Source organism: Branchiostoma lanceolatum, chromosome 2, assembly GCF_035083965.1.
Source record: "Branchiostoma lanceolatum isolate klBraLanc5 chromosome 2, klBraLanc5.hap2, whole genome shotgun sequence".
NCBI lineage: Eukaryota > Metazoa > Chordata > Leptocardii > Amphioxiformes > Branchiostomatidae > Branchiostoma > Branchiostoma lanceolatum.
In genome coordinates this window covers 35826808-35852794 of record NC_089723.1, presented here as the reverse complement: position 1 = coordinate 35852794, position 25987 = coordinate 35826808, and the positions used below count along the sequence as shown (strand labels likewise).

Here is a 25987-nt window from a genome sequence, read left to right as displayed (position 1 = left end):
CGTTATGTACGACAATTTTGTTTGACTACACCATCTGTGACCGACTATTGTCCCTTAAGAGCCCTGTCACACTTGTGCGTATATTCAAGTCCGTATGAGTTCCGCTGTAACATTTTGTTGGTTTAGGTAAAGTTTGCGGGGAGGAAGTTGTTTTCTACTTTGACCCACCGTTGAGCAGTCTAGTTATCAAACAAAAGAAATGCTTCTTCGGCTGCAAACTCAACCTGAACCAAAAACATGTTAATAAGCAACTCATGCGGGCTTGTGTATACCCCCCAAGTGTGACAGGGGATTTAGCCCCCTTAAGTCCGCATAAGTTAGGTATAAGGATGATTTGAGTTTAGGTTTTGCTTACAGCCGAAGAAGTAATTTCTTTGGTTCGATAACTACATGTAGGCTCCACAACAGTGGGTCAAAGTTGAAAACAACTTCTTCCGCGAAAACTTTACGTAAACCAAGAAAATGATAGTGCACAACTCATGCGCACTTGAATATACGCAATCATATGGACAATAAAGAACCACTTTATGTTCCCATTTGATAGATAACTTGTGATTAAGACTGACATACAGAAAACGCTTTGTGACCTACATTCGAAAACAACCTGTCAAAGAAACGTTATTTTGCACACGGCACGCCAGTATATGACTAGCGGTTCCAACCAACCCACGTTCTTTCTTATAAAAGACTGCTTCGAGGTAGGTTGTCTTGAATTTACTATTAGGATACCTACTATACATTCAACTTTCAAGTAGTGGGCTGTCGGCATGCATTACTGTCTGGATATGTCCAATTCTGCCCTTGCTTTCAGAAAACCTTATCAAAGGCGTCTTTAGACACGGACATTTGCATCTTTCCTCTTCAAAACACGTTACATAGAAACCGCAGATGGCTTTAGTAACTGTAGAATTCTCGAGTCATATGTTGGATACTGCACTGGAATGCAAACTCTGTAATTCTCATAAGGTGATGTTTCTGCTAACATTCAGACCTTGGCATTGGATATACATATATACCAAACTTCTTGCCACTTCCGTGAATTGCATTGTAAAGTCGTATTCTTTGACATGCATGAATTACCTTTCCTCATACATATTGACGTAGTATTGGTGATTTTTTTACGCTAACGTCAAACGATGAAACAAGTAGAAGTTGAATATTTGCTTGATTTGACAGTTTTTAAAACATTGCATATTTCAGCATGCATTTTCAAACGACTTTCGCAAGAAAATAACTCCATGTGACTGCAAATACCCATACTCTACCCCGGGTTAGACGCCGTGAAAGCCGACAGGTGTTTTGGTGGAACATACAAACAGTTACATAGTGTAGACTTAACAATTGTGTCGCGTAAGTCTTACCTGCTCTGTGTGTACACTACAGGGGTTAGTCGGCCTTTTTACCCACACCGAGTAAACATTAAGAGTGAGGGGTCAGGGTCGGGGCACTGTTGCTAAAAGGTGACTATTTTGGGACTGTTGGGCGTGCCTTATGAAAAACAACATCCCCGCCCACTCCATGAAACACCCTTTTAAAATTGTTTTAGTTTGTCTTTGCAAAGTTTATTTCTAAACTTGCAGATTTGATGCTGATACGCTCTTATAAGCACGTATGCAGAACGTAAGCGTTTAATAAGGTCGTGTCTTCTTATTCAAGGTTGATATCTCGTATATCATATACAAGTAGTTGTTTCCAAAGACATATCTTATGCAGCGGCTGTTACTCTGAACTAAAGTTGACCAAAGAGAACGAAAGAGACTCGGCTATAATAGGTTTGAATAGTAGGATCATCATAGCTTGTCGCTGTTACTGCCCACCTAGTCCAGTGCAGTTTCGTTCGCTTCTCGAAGGTCTGTGTCTGTGCAGGTAACGTTAGGTGAAAGTCTGCAGCTGTCCATCAGGTAGGATAATTACCGTGCATTACGTTCTAAATACGCGTTTTTCTTCTCTTATACGTAGAGATTCTAGAGACGGTGAAAAAATGGCGGCTACGATGCAAGGTCTCCAGTGGAACCGTACAGCAGGGCAGCTGTCCATAGTAGAGCTGGACGTGCCTAAAGCCGGGCCTGGGGAGGTGGTCATCAAGGTAACAACTTAGTGCCAGTATATTCTTTTTCAATGATACTTTACTTTCAATTTTACTAATTCCCCTACAGCTCAGACAAATAGTACATTATTCAACCAACATGTGGTAACGCCGGATTTTAACATGTAGTTGATCAAGATGTTAACTACAAAACAGTGTAAATCTAATATCATATTCTTCGACATCTTACTAGATTTTCATTTGCTAGAGATAGGACACACACACACATATACATACACATACACACAACGAAGCCTCAGTTTTTCATTGAGAAAAAAAAACAACTGAGCCACATTTAAAATGACAACATCCACCCCTACAGGTGGCCTATTCAGGGGTGTGCGGCACAGATCTCCACATCATCCAGAAGGAGTTTGGGTCGGCTGAGCAGGTCATCTTAGGTCACGAGTTCTCCGGAGTCATCACAGGTTTGGGACCAAATAAATATCATCTTCTTAGATGGGATTGATGGGTGATGGAGAACACATGGCTTTTATTTTCAAACTGTAAAAATGTCCCTCACGTTCTCTCCAAAAAAGGCAATGTTAGTCAGTTAAATTATTTCATTAGTCCTTCATGGCCTATATATGCAGCTTAATGTGAGGTTAGTATATAGACTTATTAAACGAAGATGTTGTTCCCACAGAAATCGGCACTTCATACGAAGTTCCGCACTCTGCCTAGGTGTAAAAATGGGTACTGACTTTGGTTGGGGAGTAAAAAAAGGCGGTAGATACCATGTCCTACACACATTGCATAACAACCCACTGTCCCTACGGCCTCGAAAAGGCTAGGCCATATATGGGACTACTTTTACATTTTACCTACTTTTATTCCCGCAGAAATCGGCGAGGGTGTGAAGGACTTCAAGGTCGGAAACCGTGTGTGCGTGGACCCGAACAAAGGATGTGCAGGGTGCCGGTACTGTGCACAAGGGACGCCGAACTACTGCCAAACTGGATTGTCTACGTGGGTATCTTTCTCCCTAACTAAGTCTAAGTGGTTGTTTTAACAGTAGAATACGTTATAAAGTTCTTTCACACGATCTCCAGTCAAATCCGCAACTTTGTATAAAAAATTTTGGGGCCCTGTTTTCCTTTAGCCTTAAAGATGAATCTAGAGCCTTAATTGCCCATTTACACCAGTCCTACAAAACACTTTTGCATTATCTCACTGAAGCTATGGCAGCTCGGTGTCGTCGCTGAGTCCTAAATTGGATGTGTGTTTACAAACTTTATGATGGGAATGTCATGAAAAACGTGCAAGTATGACTAAAAAGACAGCAGAGCACGCAAAGCGTAAAAATAGTCGTTTTCATCGATTAAATTCGTTGAGCACTCTGTCAAATCGCTCGGTCGCAGCGGTGAGATACCTGTTCTAGCTACCCGGTACCCATCCTAAATGTTCTTTCACCTTTTCCGTATTAGCGATAGTTATCACAGTCCTCTATAAATGTTTTGCAAACGTATTTGTCAAGTAACCTATCTGAGCGATAAGTGTTTGTCTGTCTTTGTCCTTTATGTGTTCTTGTCAAATATTATCCCATTCCTACCTGACACACGTTGTTATTGGTGGATTGTACGCTGTTGTGGTGCTTTTACACCTGTCTACCATTGGGTTTTTGACACTGCTGATCAACAAACATATTCTAAGGCTATGTTTACTTAGAATGTGCAATATGAGAATGACTACTAAGAATGAAACAATTAATGTTTAACTTAGCTAATAAAGAGTTTCTCGGATAATGGTTTATAAAGAATTAGGAATCTGTAGTTATGTTCCACGACCTTATACCCTATCTATATGATTTTTATATTTCAACTGATTTATTATAAGTGAAAAATTATGGAAATAATCATTTCCAGGTCGCATCAAGACTTACCCACATACCACATACAACCAAGACAATCCATCCTGACCCTCTCCAGTTATGCGTGCTCGTCCACATGCAAACGTACGCACAAAAACACACACATACAAACGCCTACGAAAAACATAACCTTCTTGGTGAAGGTAACAAAAGTAAATGGTGGTTCATAGTACTTATTTGCCATGGCCCTGTTCGCCCAGGAACACTGTTGGCATCCGTAAGAACGGCGGCTTCGCCAGCTACTGCGTGGTGCCGACGGAACAGGTGTACCACCTACCGGAGGAGCTGACACTGCAGCACGGCGCCCTGTGCGAGCCGCTGTCCTGCCTGATGCGCGGGTGGGACAATCTCGGCAGCCCGCCCGCCGACTCCCGGATCCTGGTCCTCGGCGCCGGGATCATCGGCGTGCTGTGGTCAACCATCTTCCACTACAAGGTGTGCACTAGTTATCTTTCTATGTATAATGAAAATTGAAATATAATCCTACTCAAGGAAATTGACTCACCGAAATCACTCGGTCTTCTTCAGCTACATTTGTCTGTCCCAAACGCTTTAGACACGTGTTTTTATGCACATGTGACGTCAGCGCTGGGTCAAAGTTCGTCGGAAATGCATACCGCCCCCTGTTCCGGTTGAGAGAAGGTTGTTGCGAAAAAATTACGTGCTTATTCAGTGCTTGGGTCAAGTAGCCGAAGAAGACCTAATGATTCGGTCGAAAATGATTTGAGTTGGAGTATTTTTTTTTTCATTATGTAAAGCCCCTGTCACACTTGTGCGTATAAGCCATTCCGCGTGAGTTCCGTGTTGAATTTTGACAACACGCAGTTGTACGCTCAAAATATCAATTGTTTTCCAGTTATGCGCGGCGCACATATAGCGTGTGAATAACGACTTCAACGCATCCAATGCGTTTGAGACACGTGTAATTTGCAAATGAAGTGCGCAATACTCTTATCCTTGCAGCGAATAGCTGCGCATCAGGTGCGTGTGCTGAGCGCATTCCGAATGCCCACAACGACTGCCGGCCGCATGCCTGGCGCACTTCCGACGACTGCTAATCGAATTACGAGCGTACCCCAGCTTTGAGATGTGCTGAAACGACAGCTGCTGCCTGCTTTTCCTTTTATTACAAGTTCAGACTCGACTACAAGAACAACATGGGGCGCCGGCCGAAACGTGGCTCTTCCACCCGCGCTAGCCGTGGTCGTGGCCGTGGCTCGTCTAATTCTGGACCACCCGTTGAGGCGTCTAACACCCCTGATGCTGTAGGTGACCGTGATGGTTGTGTTGGCCATGGTACTGAAGACAGTCCCCCGGCCCCATCAGGCGAAGCTGTCCAGTCTCACTCCCCTGGTCACGAACCTGCAAACGCGGGTTGTGAGAAAGAGCAGACCTCCGGGTCACCATCACCTCAGGCCTCGTCTGCTACCCCCCAAAAGCCACGAGCAAAGAAGACCAGCTACCCCCTAGATGCTGAGGTAGAAAAGGCTTTGGTGGAATGGATCACGGATGTTCGTCGAGCACGCTATGTGAACGATATCCGTTAGCTATCTGTGCGTTTGTCAGACGCTACTGGTACGTGCAATACGCTGCCCGATCGCAGGACGAACGACACTAATTCGTGACGTATATTCTAATTCGCTATGCGGTCGACCATCATGCGTTGTATCTGCGCTGCAAGTGCGCGATGTGGTCGCTGGGCAGAGATCGTGCCGCAAGAGAAGCGTATTACGGCGATTGGAGCGCAACCACAAAGCGCGCTCGTACCTTACTCGACCGATGTCGGACGTGTGAACTGCGTTCTTATAACGTCTGAGCTGCGTCCCAGCGTTCGCACGAAAGTTTTGGGTAGTTTCAAAACTATCAGGCGTACTGGACCGTGCCTTGCGTGTGCCTGCGTGCCTAAAACTATCACAAAACGATTGAGAAACGCATTAGGTGCGTGTTGGGCGCACGCCGGCGTATGACAAAAATGTTAACACGCAACTCACACGCTCATGTTATACGCACAAGTGTGACAGGGGCTTAATTCAACAACTCAGGTAGACATTCGTGCTATCTATCTATCTATTTATCCATCTAATCTTACTTCTCCGAAGTCTTCGAGCTGAGAAATAAAGTACTCATCTGTGCCTTAATCTTTGCCAGGGTTACCGAGATGTGACCGTCAGTGAGCCTTCCGACGGCAGACGCAAGCTGATTGGTGAACTGGGATTGGGGTAAGGCTTTCCATTGGTCAATGCACAACTTTTTGAATGATTGGCCACGCCAGGCGCAAGCTGATTGGTAAACTGGGATTGGGATGAGGCTCTCCATTGGTCCATTTGAAACTGGTTTAGATTGGCCCTTTAGAGAGTCACTTTTGACATTGAGAGTTTGAGTTGAGTTGAGTTGTTTGAAGGTTTCTTTTTATTGGTCTGTCTGGACATTGTTATGCAAATCGAGACAATGGTCTAGTCAAGAATTGTTCACAGGCCTGGGGTCTTAATCCACAATCCCTGTCGCCGCTCATGCGTTCTCGAAAGTGTGAAGAAGCTGATAGGCTTTGATCACCAAACCCAACGTCAAATTTCTATGTTAGTTAGAAGTTTCTGGTGCGTTTATGATATCATATACTAATCAAATAATCAAAATCGTGTTGTGTTTATTCCGAAGGTACAAGGCTGTTCACCCTGACGAACTGAAGTCTCGTTTTAACGGGGCTGATGTGGAGGATGTCGGGTATGACGTCATCGTGGACTGTAGCGGGTTCCCACCGGCCATTGAACAAGTAAGACACGCATTGATAGAAATGTAGAATTTATGACGAAAGTAATTCGATGTATCATGTCTGGCGTATGAAGGTACTTGAGAGCTAAGACTTTCTGTCATGTCATCTTTAACTAGCCTGGGTGCCATCCGATTACTACCAGGGCTCCTACACTCGTTGCCCTGAAAAGAAATTTGAAGGCAGCAAGTGTAGGAGCTCCGAAAGACACCCAGACTTATCAAACTTTGCTATACAGTTCAAGCGTTAGTGAGGAAACTGTGACAAAGCGGCACCTTTGTTTTCTACATCTAGTGCCAAGTTGATAACAATTTCAAAACGTCTAGTAGTCTCCAATCCATTCAAACTAATTAATTGTCATTTCCAGGCTTTCTCTTGGCTGCGCTGTGGAGCCACTTTCCTCCAGTTCGGCTGCTGCCCGACCAACTCCAAGATCACCATCAACCCGTTCCAGATCTACCAGAAGGAGCTGAAGATCATCGGCTGCCTCATCAACCCATTCACCATGCCGAAGGTCGTGGGGGGTCTGGCGAGGGGCATGTCGGGAAGCTACCTGAACGACTTCTCCCGACTGGGCATTAAGATGTTCCGCCTGCAGGAGTACCAGGAGGCCATCGCGGAGCTCAAGAAGGGGACCATCTCCAAGGCCATGTTTGAATTCTAGCGCAGCTTAAGAAGGGAGACATCGCCAAGGCCATGTTTCAGTTTGAGAACTGAGACATTCCACCCTTCAAAACGTTTAGAAATAGGTCGTTCACGATTCCAAGCACGCATGTGCAGCAACAAGTATTATCGGCAATTTATATGTCAAAGGTGAATGCCCCTGAGACATCAACAAAACACGTCTGGACATTGCTTTGCAGACGAGAACTGTTTACAAGTAAGAGGTATTCACCTTTGACCTTGCCATGCGCACTTGGAATCGATCGTAAATGACCTTATATACGCATGTGTCATGAATAATCTGAGACTTACAAATACCCAGGTAGATTCTGAAGCAGTTCGTAAACTGCAAGAAGGTTCTGTACGGCTATTAAATGAACATCCTTTGCCGTACGTAGATGGCATGTTTATGTCATTAGAAGAATAAACTTAAATCAATGGCAGAAAATAAAGCATTTTGGTTTGGTAATAGAAGAGTTTGTGTCTTTCTTATACATTTGTTAACACTCGGCAATCACATGATTACACCATATCTTTTCTCGTCATGAATATATTACTATGGTAGACTCTCTTATCAAGTGACAATCAGCAGAAAGAAACTTATTCATTTAAACGTGTTTGAGAATCAGTCTTGTTGGCGGCAACATTACCACTTGAAACTTTGCTGTGGCGTCTAACATTGCCATGACATTCAAATAAAACTTCAAAACACCATCCTCCTCAAAGCAGGGCCGCTAACATTTCATTTTATGATCCTGATATCTCCAGATGAAATGGGTACCTGTGACGTATCATGATCACCATCTTTGCCATCTGAAACCGGGTAACCTTGGAAACGACTTCAATATCTACTTGACGTCTGTTCAGACTTAAGAATGTTCTCTTGCTTTAATTAAGTCTTGCTTCTTCATCAGTCACCGCAAGACATTCGGGCCCCGGCCCACTAGTGGAATCGTCCGATGACCTGGCCATCTGACTGAAGGGCATCGTTTCAAAGTGCAAGTATCTCAATTTTAGAGACAAAGTCAGATCAACAGTCGACGTGTGGACGCTGGTTGATTGGTGACGGCGCGAATTGTTGGATAAGACTAGGAAGATATTTCCTGAAACTGATATATACAGTGAGTCACATTTTGGTCTCCTTCATATTCCTTGGTGTCATACTTTTTATCAAATGCAAGGAACCTTTCTTCAAGCAGTTATGAATTTCTGAGACATACTTCGCTGATACTAAATTATTAATCAGACAATGTATTTACAAACTCGTGGCACAACTTAGTTTGATTTCTCATAAAAGGACGAAAAATTGGCAGAGGCATATTCGACGACTGGAGCTGTTTACAGCGATCGAAGTCACGCGTAAGGGTTGTGAACTTTGGATATTTTCGTCTGACTAACGCTTGAAATATAGGGGGTCCCCAGAACGTGCGAAACGGAAGGAAATGGAACGAAACGGAACGAAGTGGGGCGAATGGGACGAAATGGAACAAAATGGAACGAAATTGAACGAAATGGAACGAACTAATACAACGTATGTAACATTATGAAATGAAATACCAGTAGATAGCAAAATATAAGGAACGTTGTAACATTTACGGTAGACCGGAAAAGGAAGCATTTTAAATACAGAAGTGTGGTAAATAAATAATATAACGTTTTATTTCTTGAGTCTATTTGATAAATATAGAATACAACACGAGGTACCAGCCAGACCGCGGGTCGGATCGCCCGACGGCCGTAGGCCGGAGGGCGATCTGACCCGCGGGAGGGCTGGGACCGAGGGTGATGCGGAATACAACGTGTTGTATTTTATTCCTCGAACACAAAACTGCAACAACATTGATTCTAATCTCCGAATCCGGTATTCAAATTTCCGACGGCGGCGCAACCGGCGCGCTCGAAATGCATTCGAAATATTCTATGGAAGCCTGTGTGATAACACTCCCGAACCCTATGTGATCCGGATAGTTATCACACGGTCCGGAACACCCGTATCAGGCCCAGGCATGACATAATAACAAATACAACGGTTTTGCCGCGTTTGTCCTTCTCATAATCCACCAAGAGGGCATGAGGTAAACGTTATTTTACCATTTATACAGCGTGTTTGCATGTTGCGGGAAGGAAAAGGGAACCCAGCATGCAAATGAACCGCCATTGTTGCCGGGGACTTTTCTAGTCGGAACTGTGGGCGTGCTGCCGACATGTTGAATCAAACTCCGACTTTTCAGTTATTTACATACGGTTTTAGTCCATAACTAGTACGTAGCATATGCATGATTATAACTCGTTATATTTGATATTATCAAATAGATTCAAGAAATAAAACACGTTACATTCTTTATTTACCACTCACTTCTGTATTTAAATGCTTCCTGTTCCGGTCTACTGTGAATGTTAGAACGTTCCATACATTTCGCTATCTACTGGTATTTCATTTCATAATGTTACATATTTTGTTTAAGTTCGTTCCACTTCGTTCCATTTCGCTACGTTTCGTTCCATTTCGTTCCATTTCGTCCATTTCGGACTTTCTGGATACCGCAATGAGGGTCATATAGGTTACGTGTCAACAACATGACGGCTATACCTAAAAGGGCTGTTTCATTTTTGTGGGGAGGAGGCGGGTCCATGTGGGTACTGTCCCACTGTGACTAAAGCGAAAATCATGTCTGTAGTTGTCTGTTTAGATCTGTGGCAGTTATTATTTGAGGATGGTACATGGTGTGATCGGATATTGACAGGATAGGAATGTTGGCATGGCCCGGGTCCAAAGTTCGTCCCGTAGGCTGGCAAGAAAATGTATGACAGACCACCTTGGACAGCTAGTACTAAAAAGAACTAGAAATTCAAAATAACTAAGGTATGAGAGCTTCGGTTTCTTGTTTATAATATGTGACACAATCCTCTGTTCGCCAAGCAGGGCTCAGACTGATCTGACGTCCACGATGACGATGCAAGGTCTGCTGTGGGATAAAACAGTGGACAAACTCTCTTTGGATGAGTTCCCGGTACCGACAGCCTCTGCGGGAGAGGTAGTCATAAAGGTGTGGGCTGTTCTTAACTTTTGACCTACTTAATTGCCTTATGAGAATACCAAATCTATAATGTTCTTGTAACTTAGAAAATAAAGTAATAAAAAGCCTTCACAAGCATGTATCAGAAAATGATGTAATCGTAAAAAAAATATGTATCGTCACTGTGTCACGACCTAAATAAGAAGGAATCCATTTTGTAAATCTTTCCTGCAAAGAAAAATTCAACCTAACAATCATAGCCTCTAAAAGCCGTTTGATGTGCATTCCTAGGTGGCGTACGCGGGTATTTGTGGAACCGATCTACATATCATGAACAAGGAATACCCATCCGGTGACAGACTCATTCTGGGACACGAGTTCTCGGGAGTCATCACAGGTAACAGCTCATCTGCATTTATTTTGATTAGGGTGTTCTTGAGACATGCAATGCTGGGAATGCTCTTCACTTTCTATTGCATCCATGTACCCAGTAATAAGGCATATAAAACTGCGCATGCGCAGCGAGATGCATTGTGGGTGGATAATATGTCAAAGGTGAAGACCTCTAATCTTGTAAACAGCTCTTTTCTAGACTAGACTAAGAATACATGTTCAGACGTGTTTATCCATGTCTCGGGGGACATATTACCCACTATGCATCACTTTGCGCTAGCGTAGTTTGAACCGTGAACCCGCCTATAACCATAAAACCTCCGTGCTATAACTTACTGTTACAGAGGTTGGAGACGGAGTGACGCAGTTTAAAGTCGGAGACAGGGTCTGTGTGGACCCGTGCTTCATCTGTGGCAGCTGTCATCACTGCTCGAGGGGCCGGGTCAACTACTGTCACAGGGGACCCCTGCAGTAGGGCATCTTTTTTTTAGATTTGTTTGTTCGTTTGTATTGCATACCCTGTAAACTGCTTCAGAGGTTTGTTCTGAAGTACAAGCCGCAAATCTAGACAGATTTATTTGATCCACTCACATCGGGAAGGAATCCCAGGCTTTTCAATAAGTGTGATGGGTTCTTTAACTTGCCCGATGTGTTGAGCTAGGGTCACTGATAATGAGATTCCGTTTGACAAATTTGTCGGAAACGAACGGACTAAACCAAATCATCTACTATCTTCATATCTAACTTCAGCTTATTTTCCCAGCCTTCTCCATGATTCTACATTCTACAATAATACATTGCAACATTTTGGCGACGCCTCAGGGGCGAGCCAAATGATATAGTATTGTGTGCAGATTGCAAGAATTCTAGAAATTGTACAGGCATTTGTCCAGGGGTATACGGTATGTCGCCTGAAATGGTGTAGTATTGTGTGCAATTTTGAGAATTCTTGGAATTTTAAAGGCATTTTCAAGGTCCGATGCACATGGTGCAGATTTGCCTGTGCCAACAGGTATTTATAGCGGACAGGAATGTTGGTATGTTTGTGTCCTGGGACAGAAAGGAATTTCTTCCCCTACACCTAATTACATATGTGAGTAAGAAGACTTAAATTGAGATCGTTCTTATTCATATGTGGAGCACGGCTTCTTGTATTGAGATTGTTCTTATTCATCTGCGGAGCACCGCGTCTTGAATTGAGTTCGTTCTTATTCATCTGTGGAGCACTGCTAGAAGTACGTCCATACAAAGCACTGAAGCAGGCAACCACATCTGTGGACCAGATGTGCCAGGCTTATGTATACATGACCACTCAGATCCATTTATCTATTTTTGTATTCTTTTACTAGGATAGCTCCCTCAGTGGCTTGGCACTGATTTTCAGGGAGGCCTTAGGTCTGTGAGTGTGTTTGTATTTGTGGCAGAACAGGTAATCATCAGCCCTTTTCGTTGAAAATCCTGTATAAACAGCACCAGCTATCAGTGCCCTAGGCAGGGTACAGTACACATTAAGATAATGTCTCTGGTATGTTTGGATGTTTGTCCCCGGGACCTACTACCCGGGACCTGGTTTCTATCATCCAGGTTAATTCCCTTGGGTAGTCTGGTATGTTTGGATGTTAGCCCCCCATGACCTCATGTCTTGGAATGGTGGAATGTGGGTCATCTGTGCCCCTTCTGGTATTCCATTAGTATCTAGGTCAGAGGTATCCCAGGAATGATAGAATGTGTGCCATGCATGCGCAGCTATTTTTAGATCATAGGTCCTCAGTTGTGTTTGGAATGTTAGCCAGCAGGAAGTCTCTGGCACTCCATTAAGGACACGAATTCCTAAGCTACTACGTATTCATGTACATCGTGCCTATTCACCTTAATTCCTGATGTCTTTGGGGCATGAGCCATAAGTTTTCAAAGGATGCTGTTGCATTGCGCGTGCTGTGCCTTTTGGTAAGCGGATAAGTATGATGTTAGAATTGGTGATAATTGTAGATTTTGGCTAATGTGGCATTGATGTAAACAGCAGTTCTGTCCGAGTAGAATGGTCATTGTTGTGGTAGGAACCCAAGCAGTGAGAACCGAGTGTTGTTTTCTAGTTGTCTATTATGTCTATGATGTTCATTCCGGTGGTTGGATTATGCATGATAGAATGTAGTTGTGTTGTCGTTGTCGGTGTCTGTGTATGTGTCTGTATTTGCCCAACAGAACAGGTACTCATCAGCCCATTTCGTTGGAAATCCCGTATGAACAGCACCACCTATCAGTGCCATAAGCAGGATACAGTAAAATTATGAACACAACAACAACAACTACCGTCGCCATGGCAATGTATTTGTTTTCATTGCCAGTCTTGTTTTGTTTGTTTTTGTTGTTTTGGACAACTTTCTCTTTTCCTCTTTTGATGCAGACACCTCAGGAACTCTGTTGGTGCACGGAGGGACGGCGGCTTTGCCAACTTCTGCGCAGTTCCCACCGGTCACGTGCATAAACTGCACGATGACGTCACGCTCCTACACGGTGCTCTCGTGGAACCCATTTCCTGCATCCAGCGGGGCTGGGAAAACTTAGGGACGCCCCCTAGCGACTCTCGCGTGTTGGTGCTTGGTGCTGGTTACATCGGCGTCATGTGGTCTTGTCTCCTCCATTTTAAGGTCGATCATCTGTTGAAAACTACATAGATATGTTTGACTCATACATTCTATTTTCTGAAAAATAACCGTGGCCCAATAACTACTGATTACGTCATTGCGACGCCATAACATTTCACATTACCGTCTTACAGTAAGACACTTTCTGACAAAAACTCAAAGTTCAAAGTCTGCTATAAATGTAAAGTTGACTGCAACATGTACTTTTTAAAGTCGTTAGTCGTGGTTATTGGCCACCTTAAGTACTAATGTAGCCGAACAATAAGAAAGATCACGCTTCATTGAGGACAAGCTTCACGATGACTATCGCCCGAGAGTTGTGCCTTTACATGTATTATAACTTCTCGTGGTCTTCTTTGCAGGGCTATCGTGACGTCACCATCAGCGAGCCGGCAGAAGGACGACGGGAGCTTGCGATGGGGATGGGGCTCGGGTACGTTACATTCTTACAGCAACTATCAAAGTAACGTTGAGACATGAGATATTGGATTTTTAGGATGCGACGTCTAACTTTCACAACAGCAGAATCATTACCTGACTGGTCTCAATGTGCCCTGTAGCCTGGGTATCAGACCACCGTGCTACAGTCGCTAGTCCTTCGGCAGTGGAAGCAACTTGCACGGCCACTACAGTTAGCACACGGGCCCCTAATTACCTTTCTAAGCGCGATAGATATTAGAGACCGGGTGCCAACTCTATCCCCTACTAGGCCTTCCCCGGTCAGGACTAAAGGGGTTATCGTCTTGCATCGCGCGAATGGTCTGGTATCCAGGCTATGTGCCCTGATGTAGAGAACGCTGAGCAAATGGACTATGTTATAATTTATCAGTATGTCCATTACATAGGGCTAACAGGTAATCGAGGATACATACCAGGTAAGCTTCCCAAAATGTGGTTAACTTATCAAGCATGGCCATGGGACCAAGATACGACCCAGGATATATAATATATAGCCGAAAAGATTCCAAAAATACGGTAAACTTGTAAATCTTTTGTCTCGGGTTGTGACGTTTCAGATTCCAGGCTGTTCACCCTGACACGATCAAGGCTCGCTTTGCTCACGGAAACGTCGAGGATGTCGGGTATGACGTCATCATTGATTGCAGTGGTTCCCCACCTGCCATCGAACAGGTAGCTCTGACGTCATCGACCTACGTACAGAACTTCAGAAGATCTGAATGTTTCTGTCATAACCTAAATTCGTCTTACTGCTACTAGGATAAGGTGGAGTTCCCCAAAATCATGCAGTCTGTAACTAAAATTCACTTTGGCTAGGAGAACACAGCTTATCAAATCATGACGAAATGCTTGTCGTTATGCTTAGGTCCCAACTAAAAAAAGGGCTCCCGCCGGACACTCTGTGGCGCCGTGAGCTAATCGTGCGAACACTGAGAGGTATCCTTTCAGTGTGCGGCAGACCACCGGGACATATTTCCTCCCTCGGGCCACTTCCACAAATGTGATCTAAGCATTACTTCTGATGACTGCAAATCTTTAATATCAATTCAATATATATTTTTCCAGGCGTTCAACTGGCTCCGTTGCGGGGCCACTTTCCTCCAGTTCGGCTGCTGCCCCACCGACTCCAAGATCACAATCAACCCGTTCCAGATCTACCAGAAGGAGTTGAAGATTGTGGGCTGTCTGACCAACCCCTTTACCATGGCAACCACCATCAACGGCCTGGTGCGGGGCATGTCGGGAAGCTACCTAAGCGACTTCTCCCGGCTGGGCATTAAGATGTTCCGCCTGCAGGAGTACCAGGAGGCCATCGCGCAGCTCAAGAAGGGAACCATCTCCAAGGCCATGTTCGACTTGCATGTCTAGATACAGCCTATGCGCGACTAAGAAAGCACTCAAAGTCTCAAATCACGATGGACTGATACCTCTGAACAGTAGAAAATGCTCAACTCTGAATAAGATTGAACTATCATTAGTGGTTTGGTGACTACTAATTAACTGATAAGCAATGTATAACTTGCAAGTCTCGGCACAACCAAATAAACACTCCCGATCCAAGTCGCGAGGAAAAAATTCCGTTGGACTGGTACCTCGATCTCTCTACAGTAGAAAAAGCTTAAATTTAAATAAGATTGCCAACCATCTGTAGTGGTCTGATAGATGTTAATTGTCCGTAAATGCTCGACTTGCAAGACTAGACACAACCAAGGAAATACGTTACATAGCGGCGAGTTTACCGTTAATGTACAAACTATGGTTCAACGATCTCATACCACACAAATTGTATGAAGGCGTATCTTAACAAAGAATATGCATTAAAGGTCAAGTTCGATAATGGCCCCCCTAGTAGGTTTCTACGGTACTGCGGTGTAACTTTCAGTCTTTCTGCGGTCCAAAACTTTGTCGTCATTAGGATATCTATAACAACCGACATGCCAAATTTTAAACAAATTCATCCCAACGGCCTTGAGTTACAGCTGCGAGCACACATATCAAGGCAAAAACAATACTCCCGTCGGAGGTGACGCTCTTTTACGGTTCTCCTAGCGCAAGCCTGTAACAGTATACCAGTAAAGTGATTTTACAATAAAACCACCCAACCTGCAATGGATCGGTCCACCAGTAACCCGGAAGTAATGTATCAGCTAGGCGATGTTTGCAAACATGTACGCAGTTCGTAGTTGCAGCGCCGCGCAATTCTTGAACTTTGGACACTGATCAGGAGATGCGACCTTTCCTCTTGAGCCATTTTGTTTGCAATAACATAGACGTCTTAAATTTGTGCTTTGTACTCGGTATACAAAGTACTGGTCTGGACCGGTGCGTTGCAAGTCTGGCAGTCTGAAATCGTGGTAGAGTATAAATGCAGGCTATACAGTGGGACGCCCAGGCCGACGTGCTGTCACTGGTAGACGTGCCTGTACCCACGGCCGGTCATGGACAGGTCGTCATAAAGGTAGGATGATCTCTGTGCTTACAGCCATACTGTAGAGCTGTCGGCATGGACTTCGGAGTCCTTTCATGACTAGAGGCCCCTCAAACACAGACCGCCTATGAATGATGCACTATTTCTGATCAAATTTTACTTCGGTAAGCGACCAACAAACATATTCTTAATTTCTTATGTTATGTCACACATGATCATGACTATTCCCTTGCATAAAAAACATACCATCGATATCTGCCTGATTCCAGCTTTTGAGAAACTTAATCATACGGAGTCAACCTCATATTGATTTACAATTATAAGGTCAACATGGGTGTTATGGTTATGTCGTAGGACATCGTCCACGCAAGGAGGTCCTTGGTCCACAAAAGCGGGACCAGTGTTGGCCTTGGGTTGTGGATTGTTATTGTTATAGGCGATAGTATGGCCTATGTACATATCTTAGCTGTTTGGTCCATCATAATCCCCGGGTTATGGCCCTACAGGTGGCCTATGCAGGTGTGTGCGGCACGGACCTACACATCATCCAGAAGGAGTTCCCTGCAGCCGAGAAGGTCACTCTGGGTCACGAGTTCTCCGGGGCTATTACAGGTCAGACGAGTGGACTGAAAATAAGGTTCACTGAAACTAGATTTCGTGCTACCTTTTATAGCGATCAAAACATATTCTCCGAAATCAACTGAGTTCTAAGGTTTCTGATGGTGATAGATTTTGAGTTTAATGACCTTCTCCAAGATATAATACATACTGTTACTGTATGATAATATGTTTTCGGTAGCGTTAAACATGCATGCATATAATGTTTGTTTGTTTGCTTGTTTAACTGTGGTTTAAAAGCTTGGATAATCATGAAATTTGCTATGTTATTGTGTCTTGTCCGATCGAAGTAATTATTAGAATTTTAACCACCTGGTGGCTTTTCATGATACTGCAACAGAACGTATCTCGTGTTCTAGACACACTATGGCCATGATTGTTCGGTGGTGGACAGCTTGTATAGGCTTATATAGGCTTGTTAGCATGAACTTTATTTTACTGTAACTGTGAGGGGAACACTGGACGCTACGCTTTTACATTTGTACTTGTTATACCTCCTGGTCTTAAACAGTATGTTTGCCTTAATGTTGTAACAGAGATCGGTCCAGGTGTGAAGGGCTTCACGACAGGAGACCGTGTGTGTGTGGACCCTAACCGTGGGTGCGGGAACTGCAGGGAGTGTTTCAAGGCACAAACCAACCATTGTCAGAACGGGGGACTTAGGTAGGATACATCACTGTTTGTTTGTTTGTTTCAACTTTGTTTTGCAACGTTTGTTTCACAACTCTTCTTGCTAACATAACTGAGAACGTATCTGCTGTACAAAAGTCAGTCATAAAACGACAAGAGGCGAAGAAGAACTTATTTATGATTTATAACGCTGTTAAAAGCATTGTAAGGCTGATACGAGTAAAGGGAATACGACAAAAGACTCAAGCAACTGGATGAAATTTGGATACAGTAGGACGTTTTAGACAGCATCCGCTATCTTTAGTCAGTTGACAAAAGAACTGGAAAACTAGGTTTTATACGATAAAACTCCTCAACCTTTAATGATCAAATGAATACTTAACCGATGCCTATGAGCGAACAAGAGAGGTACTAGTTAGATTTGTACGTCGAAAGAATACAATTCAGTTTGATGTTATCTTATTTATGCCCATAAAACTTATATCAATGGTCCTCAAGATTAGTTTTCCGATTCTAGATCTCAAATGTATGTATTTTATTTTTCCTTATTTGTTTCCCTTTTTGATGTCAACTAGAACGACCATAGGGATTTTCCAGAACGGAGGCTTCGCCAACTTTTGCATGGTCCCGTCTGAGCAGGTGCACCAACTTCCGGCGGAAGTGACTCTTCCCCAGGGCGCTCTGTGCGAGCCGCTCTCGTGCATTCTGCGCGGCTGGGAAAACCTGAACAACCCTTCCCTGGACTCCCGGATACTCATTCTAGGGGCGGGAATTATCGGGGTGCTGTGGTCTACGATCTTTCACCACAAGGTATCTTGTGCAGCGTTATATACATGTGTCTGATTTTCCTAACTAATCTCCAAACAGATTTACCGGTGGTAACGACAGCATCCAAAGGGCAAAAGCAGCAGTGTCCGATTGGCTTTTGCCCTTTAATTTTTGGATACTGTCATTACCACCGGTAAATCTGTTTGGAGAAATTCAAACCTTCAAATGATTAGATTTATCCGTCTATGGTGCTTTGATACTAAGGATAACCCAATCGGTAACACACTTTAAGCGGGTATCTCACTGGGCTGATGCACGTTGGCGACCTCGCTGCGTCCTTAACTGGATTTGTGTTACCCTTGACTTTATAATGGGATATCATTCAAAACGTACAGGTATGCCTAGAAGGACAACAAATCACACAAAGCGTAAAAAGATTCATTTTTATCGATAAAATTCGTTGAGCGCTCTGTCAAATCGCTTGGTCGCAGCGAGGTCGCAAACGTGCCGCAGCTTCTGTGAGATACCCGTTTTACCGTTATTGTAAAAACCCTCAACTAACGTCAACCTATAAGGCTGGTAATGTACAGGCATATATTCTACGTTAAAATTTGGGCTGCATGAATTGATATATGAAACTTGTAGACCACCTGTCAACTATGTATAGTGCATTTGTTTTGCATGACTTTATCAGGGTTACCGGGATGTGACTGTGAGCGAGCCAGCAGAGGGACGCCGCAACAGGATTTCTGCTCTCGGACTGGGGTAATTCTCATTTTGAATTTCGTCTTAGTATCAGCCTTTTAGATATCATTATTATAATGTTGTTTCCTCACCTTTTGTATCAGTTCATCAATCAATCATTCGCAGCTATCAGGGATTGCTTGCTTAGACAATCTGTTAGTCCATTCTGCACTAATCGAACGATTTCTTCTAACACCAGGTATCAGGCGGTTCACCCTGATGAACTGAAGTCCTGCATCAGCCAAGAAAACATTCGAGAAACCGGATATGACGTCATTGTGGATTGCAGTGGATTTCCGCCTGCTATTGAGCAGGTATTTTTAAAGCAAAATTCCAGATTAGTAGATATCGGTGGCTTGAAGTCCCAAGCATCGTCAGAAACGCAGCTGGCCTCATCCTTGATTATGTTAGAGTTTTGAAAGTGAATGCTGTAACAGTTGAATATACATAGTGTGGTGTCGTTTGATGTCACCAAAGCAGCCATAATTGCATTGTTAAATTTAAGGCCATTTTATGAATACAACATAGATACAGAATTGTGTTTTTTTGGCCTAGTAACCATTCCCACGGACCGGCTTATGGGTGCTTTACCGGCCCAGTCGTCCTAAACATAGGGCTGTATGTTTGAATAAAGATGTTAAAATTTAAAAAAAAAAAATCACTTCTCGTCCTTCCAGGCCTTTTCCTGGCTCCGTGCCGGAGCCACCTTCGTCCAGTTCGGCTGCTGCCCTCCCAAGGAGAAAATCTCCATCTCTCCATTCGAGATCTTCTCCAAGGAGCTGAAGATCGTCGGCTGCCTCATCAACCCCTTCACCATGGTCAACACGGTGGAGGGTCTGGTGCGGGGCATGTCGGGAAGCTACCTGAACGACTTCTCCCGACTGGGCATTAAGATGTTCCACCTGCAGGAGTACCAGGAGGCCATCGCGCAGCTCAAGAAGGGGACCATTTCCAAGGCCATGTTTCAGTTCGACAACTGCATGAACTGAGGCATTTCACTCGTCAAGCCTTCGTAACCCCTGCTTCTCCTAATGGGTCAGTGAAGTACTGCTTGTCTCGAGCATTGATGTATCTGACCTAGGGTGAAGAGATGCTGCTACAGTAACAATTGAGCCGCCTTTCTTCGTAAAACTCGATGGCAACATCAGGCTCTGACGAATTGATTAAAAAGAGTCGTTTCAAAATATGCACCCATCATGCATAATCTGATATGAATACCCAATTAGTTTCTGACGCACTACGGCGACTGAAAGAAAGGCCCTGTTCGCCAAGTATCTTTATGTCCGAATTTTAGAGGCAATGACATTGGCAACAGTTTACAAGACATTCGTCTGGACTACCTTAAGGGATTCCGTTACAAAAGTATGTCAGCTACATTGTAGTATGTGTAATGTGAGGTACCTTTTAAAACACACTGAAAGAACCAAAATTCAGCCGTTTGTGCTGCAAGAGTTTTTCAATCAATAAACCATTTTCTTTCTTATTCTACCTCTCTCTCTCTCTCTCTCTCTCTCTCTCTCTCTCTCTCTCTCTCTCTCTCTCTTGATATAGAAATAGAATATTAGACTCTAGCGTCATAGGAGGAAAATTTGGAAGTTAAACACATCGGCAATTGGCTATATTATGGATTAAGTCGAAATAAAGACATGTTGACAGAAAATTTCATCTGTTTGTACATTCTATTTTGTTCTATTTTGTACTGTTTTCGACGTTCAACTTAAGCACGTCACAAAGAATCGTGCGTTTTACATTGGTAAGCCAATAGCCTTAGTTATACAGTTCTAAATGGCTCCTCCCCAGTCGGACCACCTAAGAATTGAAATATTAATAGTTCGAGCCTACCCCCCAACACAGCAGTCACTTCTATATGTCTTCTGGACAACAGACCGCCCATCCCCAACGACTCAATGGCCCCAGCATCGGAAAACCCCGATCGGTTGAAAACAGTGAGTTATTTTTATACTCCCACGGGCCGGGGATTTTCATGACGACACAAAGGGCATTGCGGTGCTTTACTTTGTAATTTAACACCACGTCAACGGAGTAAACAAGCTTTAAACACCTCCCATTCTAATTGTAGAAGGACGTGCTAACGTTGCTTTGAAATTACGTGATACTACTGTACCACATAGAAAACCTAATTCATTGACATATATGCTACTTGAGTCTTATCGGGAATTCTGAAAAGCTGCAAACCCTCTCATTCAATTGTCTGGTCCGAGCAAAACCGTCGGAAAGCCCCGAACGTTGGAAAACAATTACATTCACTAACAGTACCTTTGGGTGAGTCATTGGAAACTCCCGCGCTGCGGGGATTTTCATGACGTCATCGAGTTCAAAGGGCATTGTGGGCTGTGCGCGTCAACTGCGTAAACAACATTTGACTCTCCCATTCTAACCATAGAGGGACGAACGAACACCGCTTTAAAATCTTATGGTACTAATGTACAACAAAGCTAACCAAATTCGTTGGGTGTTGATAAAATGCGAAATTCTCTATAGCCGCTGCAAACCCTCCCATGCGTGGCCAGCTATACCGCTTAAGATGCCCCCCTCCTATCAAAAGTTTCGGAGCCCCGGCCGTAGATTAAATTTCTTCCCCAAAGTTTCGATGACGGCATAGCCCAGAATAACTACGCGGAAAGCACCTGTTCTGAACACTTCGACACTCCATTGGCGTGCAGTCTGAGCGTTGGGCGTCGAGCGGACCGGACCTGTCAAAAAACTGTCTGAAGAAAGACCGGGTACGTGGTACGTTGCCTACTCTGTGCATATCTATGGCTTTTTCTGTCTTTTGCGAATTTGCATAGCTAGTATCTAAGTTGGTAAATTATTACTTAATTAAGTTATCTACATATAAAAATCATGACGTTCAGGTCAATCCATTCTTTAGTTATTCTCTTTCAAATTCTCAAACATAATCGGCCCCTCCAGTTAAAAAAAAGGCGCTGGGAGCCACGAACGTACACCACTTACTTTTTGTCTTTAGAGCTATCTATCACATACAAAAATGCACTCACAAAGACAAACGGCACCGTAAACATAACTCTCTTGGTGAAGGTTTGCTGGTACTTCAAACCGAGTGTTGTCTGCTCTTTGACCTTGTCCCAGGTCCTCATTCACATTTACGTCCCTTCTTTGAGTCGGCCAGAGTGTTTCAAGTCCGGCAACTGTAGAAGGATCTTGTGGAAGTCAAGATGGAATACGTGGTAAGTAGCCGTGTATGTAGTTCATAAACAATACTTATGCCTGAAACAAGAAATTCATTCTGACGTCGGATGGGCTAGCCTGGCGTGGCTTGACCAGCTGGGATTCCAATTAGAATGCACTTTGGATAAATAATCTGTAATGTGTACTTTATATTCTTTTCACGGGGAATTCAAAACGTCGCGGGCGGGCGGGAAATTTTGACTTGTGAGGGGAATCCCCGTACCCAGTGAAAGGTTTTGAACGCAACATACTTACTTACATACATGTACATGTACTGCCTCATAAAGAAAGTGGAAGGGGGCTAAAAGTGCCCGCGCCAACTTTGACGTGGTATAACTACTGACATATGCTAGGAATACCAAACTTGGTGAATTTTCCTAGAATTTTGTTGGCAACAATTCAATAATAATTGTATAAGATCGTAATTTTTCCTGTTTCCATGGCAACGGGTTTCTGACATGCATATTTTACAAAATTTACAAATTTGGTTAAAACAATGAGGTTTCAAGATTACTTTGTTCAACCACAATTTCTTTCCTACTTTATTTATATCATATGTGATTTAATATAGCCTTCATGATTTAGTATTCATAAATTATGCCTATTTGATGACGTCATCGGTCAAAATACATGATGGCGAACCATGTCATTAGTTAAGGTAACAGGCTTTTCCCCCTTCGAATTTGTCACTACCTGGTATTTTCTTCATCAAAAATTTCGATTGTCGTTTTCATTGTTTTTTTGGGTGTAATAAGTTGAAGAAAATTGTTTTCAAAATTTCAAAATTGCCGATGCAAGATGCCATATGCCAAGGGATTGCTGAATACATATGATGCCATTCTATGACGTTATTTGGAAGTTATGAAGGGAGCGAATGAGCCCCACCTACCTCCACCCCGGCCCAGGAATACCCAAAAAGCCCAGTCTAAATAGGGTTAAGTTACGTTCGCGGCCGAAACCCAGGGTGCACAGCGGTTGGTCAAAGCTCAAAACAACTTGTTTCCTGCAGACTATACCCAATGGGGGTTCACACGAGTGCGCATACAAAAAGTAAGCGCATGATTGATACTGAATAAGCTTTATCACACGACAATTGTACACAGTATGGCAGCAACTATTAATCATTGTTTAAAACGGAGGTATAAAATAAAACTATATCATAATTACTGTACCAACAAAATAAGGGCTAGTATAAGTTTTTTGTATAGTGTTAAAATCGAGTGGAGCTAATCATCAGTTTCAGTATTTTTTTTCTAATGACAAAGCAGTCTTTTATATATTTACGTATTTTTGCAGTGTGGGGGCTGTTGTATCTAAAGACATATTGAAACCTGTCAGGAGCATCGAGACCCTTAAAAGTTGGACTTCAAGTATGACCCCCCCCCCCCACACACACACACACACAAAGACAGTTACAGTCGCCAAAGGTGAAAAAAGATAGTACAACCCGATCCTGTAAAAGAATTGCATAGTACAGACACAGAAATGAAATATAACACTCCTTGTGGCATATGGCGCTCAATCGTATCCTATTATATCCGTTTGTCACTGGTAACCATAGCTGATAGCCGGCACAGCAAGGCTTTGTGTCTATTCATCAGTTCTTTAGACGATTATCTCTCTTGCTTCCAACAGCAGGAAGCGATGGATCCCGCAAGACAGGCTAAGGAGATGAAGGTAAGTTTGCGTTTTGATGAAGCTATATATAGACACAATTCAACGTTGTCCATTAATAAAAACATTAAGGAATGACCACGCTTTGGGGTAGCCCTAGCTGTATGATGTTTACAGCGCCGAAAGTTGTTTTATGTTGCGCAGATGACCAACATGATTTATGCAAATGAGGACCTTAGTTGCATATGAAAAGAGAAACATGTGTAATACATCACTAAAATGTTATCACTTGGTGAAGGTATGAGGTTAACAATACAATTTATAACATTTGCTTTTTTTTTTCAAACGCTCGCGCATGTACATGTAAACCCTGGAATTTGGACTTGATCATTCCTATCTTACAAAGTCATTCTTTTGATGTTCAACATTAAAGATTTAGATTTTCCCCAAGATGCAACATCATTATCTGTCTATTTAGAAAATTGACGATCAGTTGGAGAAGTTGAAGAAATCCTTTGATCATGGACAACCGGGTGCTTCAGGTGGTAAGCTGAACCAATTTCAAGTATGGGATGGATGGTGTGTATGTGACAGAGAGAGACAGTGTGTGTGTAAAGTCGTGAATCTTCACTGTTTTACACCTATGTCGTATTTCTGTATCGACAGGTTAACGACAGCAGTCTAAGTATGATGCAGTTAGTCTCTGTTAGCATAAGTGAAGAGACAGGAGGGAATTGGATCAGTTTGATAAATGTTTGGACGTTTGAGATTACATAACAATGAATGTATGCAGTAACAATTAACACATCCTCTTTGCCAAACAAAAGGAACATGTGGACTTCATAAAGCGGCATCCTAGTCATCTCCGTGTACGGAGGTATTGTGTTCGGTGCATGTGTCTATCTATCCGTGTTCCCGCAATTATTTCCATAAAGGGCAAAGGTTGGTAATTATACTCAGGCGCAGAGGGACCATATTATAACCATGAATATACTTAGTATCCTTGGTAAGGCAAAAGAGCCTTTTTCTTAGTATTACAGGTTGACATTTTGGAGCTGGATAGTACAGGATAGTTTGTTTTTTTCCTGTACCGATTTGAAACTTATGCTTTATGTGTGGAAAATTATGCTTTTTTTAGCGATGTTTGGGGTGGCCGGTACGCAGTAGATGTTATTTTGATGTAGTTTGGACGTGTTGTAAAAAGGCCATCATATACTTGTTTACCTTCGGTCAGTGTCTGTCGTATACAATTTGCTAACTATCACTAGATGCATACTTTGGACTAAGCTGTCAATGTAAAATTTTGAACGACCAAATGTCGGGTAGTTGACCTTTGACTGCCTTTTCTTACAAGAATGCCATGCATATGTATGAAGATAGGAAGTGCTATTACTGTCCCTTCCTACATGCACGTCTCACCACAAAGTGACAGGAGGTGAAGAACAAAGGTCGGAATTGCGTCAGTGACAAGTTGATGTGGGGTTGGTAGAATTAGTACTTTATCGGCATTATCTGGCAGGTGACAGACATTCCATGTCATTAAGTAGGTGGAAGAGGCTATTAATTTACAAGGAAGTATTCTTGGAGCTGTCTGTGATTTCGCAATTACAGTTTTAAGATATACATGTACAAGGCACGTTCGACGAAGACCAGAGTGACATTAAGTAGTCAATTGGCATATGTAATACTTATCAAAATTCGTTTTCATAAACAATGAACTACAGATAAGCAACTCTTTTGGAAATTATCTTCACTTTAGGTTATGCCCCAAACCTCATGCACGTCGAACGAGCAGGCGAGGCTGCTAGATCTGTGTATCAGACTCTTCTCGTCGACGGGGTGTACGTGGAAAATGCTAGCTGCCTCTTAGACGACGCAGCTAAGTACAGCAAGTGCTTGCCGACGGGTTGGAGTGAGCATGTGAAGTGGGTAGAAGAGGTTAGTCTGAACATCAAAGGTTGTTTGATAATCCTGTCTACATGATTAGCAACACTTTTGAGACTAAATAAAGGCACAAACAAAACCCAAAAAAAATTAACGGTTCTCAGTGGCAAATGTGCTAGATGTTGGCACAT

General features: G+C 43.2%; 3 protein-coding genes across 3 annotated transcripts; all 3 read left to right on the top strand.

The window, feature by feature from the left end:
• The first annotated feature begins 674 nt into the window (after positions 1 to 674).
• LOC136427016 (D-altritol 5-dehydrogenase-like) lies at positions 675 to 7387 on the top strand. Its single transcript, XM_066415734.1, has 8 exons — positions 675 to 698; positions 1960 to 2086; positions 2409 to 2514; positions 2929 to 3055; positions 4157 to 4391; positions 6105 to 6175; positions 6612 to 6726; positions 7091 to 7387. Exons 2-8 carry the CDS (start codon positions 1982 to 1984, stop codon positions 7385 to 7387), a joined length of 1056 nt encoding a protein of 351 aa, XP_066271831.1. The 5' UTR covers positions 675 to 698; positions 1960 to 1981.
• Positions 7388 to 8380: 993 nt separating this feature from the next.
• On the top strand, positions 8381 to 15954 carry LOC136428864 (D-altritol 5-dehydrogenase-like). Its single transcript, XM_066418673.1, has 8 exons — positions 8381 to 8507; positions 10310 to 10433; positions 10695 to 10800; positions 11141 to 11267; positions 13201 to 13444; positions 13804 to 13874; positions 14458 to 14572; positions 14966 to 15954. The coding sequence occupies exons 2-8, from the start codon at positions 10335 to 10337 to the stop codon at positions 15266 to 15268; spliced, it is 1065 nt and encodes a 354-aa protein (XP_066274770.1). The 5' UTR covers positions 8381 to 8507; positions 10310 to 10334; the 3' UTR covers positions 15269 to 15954.
• A 93-nt stretch (positions 15955 to 16047) lies between these two features.
• LOC136428865 (D-altritol 5-dehydrogenase-like) lies at positions 16048 to 20569 on the top strand. The gene is made up of 7 exons (XM_066418674.1): positions 16048 to 16358; positions 16835 to 16940; positions 17483 to 17609; positions 18152 to 18386; positions 19039 to 19109; positions 19288 to 19402; positions 19766 to 20569. The coding sequence occupies exons 1-7, from the start codon at positions 16266 to 16268 to the stop codon at positions 20075 to 20077; spliced, it is 1059 nt and encodes a 352-aa protein (XP_066274771.1). The 5' UTR covers positions 16048 to 16265; the 3' UTR covers positions 20078 to 20569.
• The last annotated feature ends 5418 nt before the right edge of the window (positions 20570 to 25987 follow it).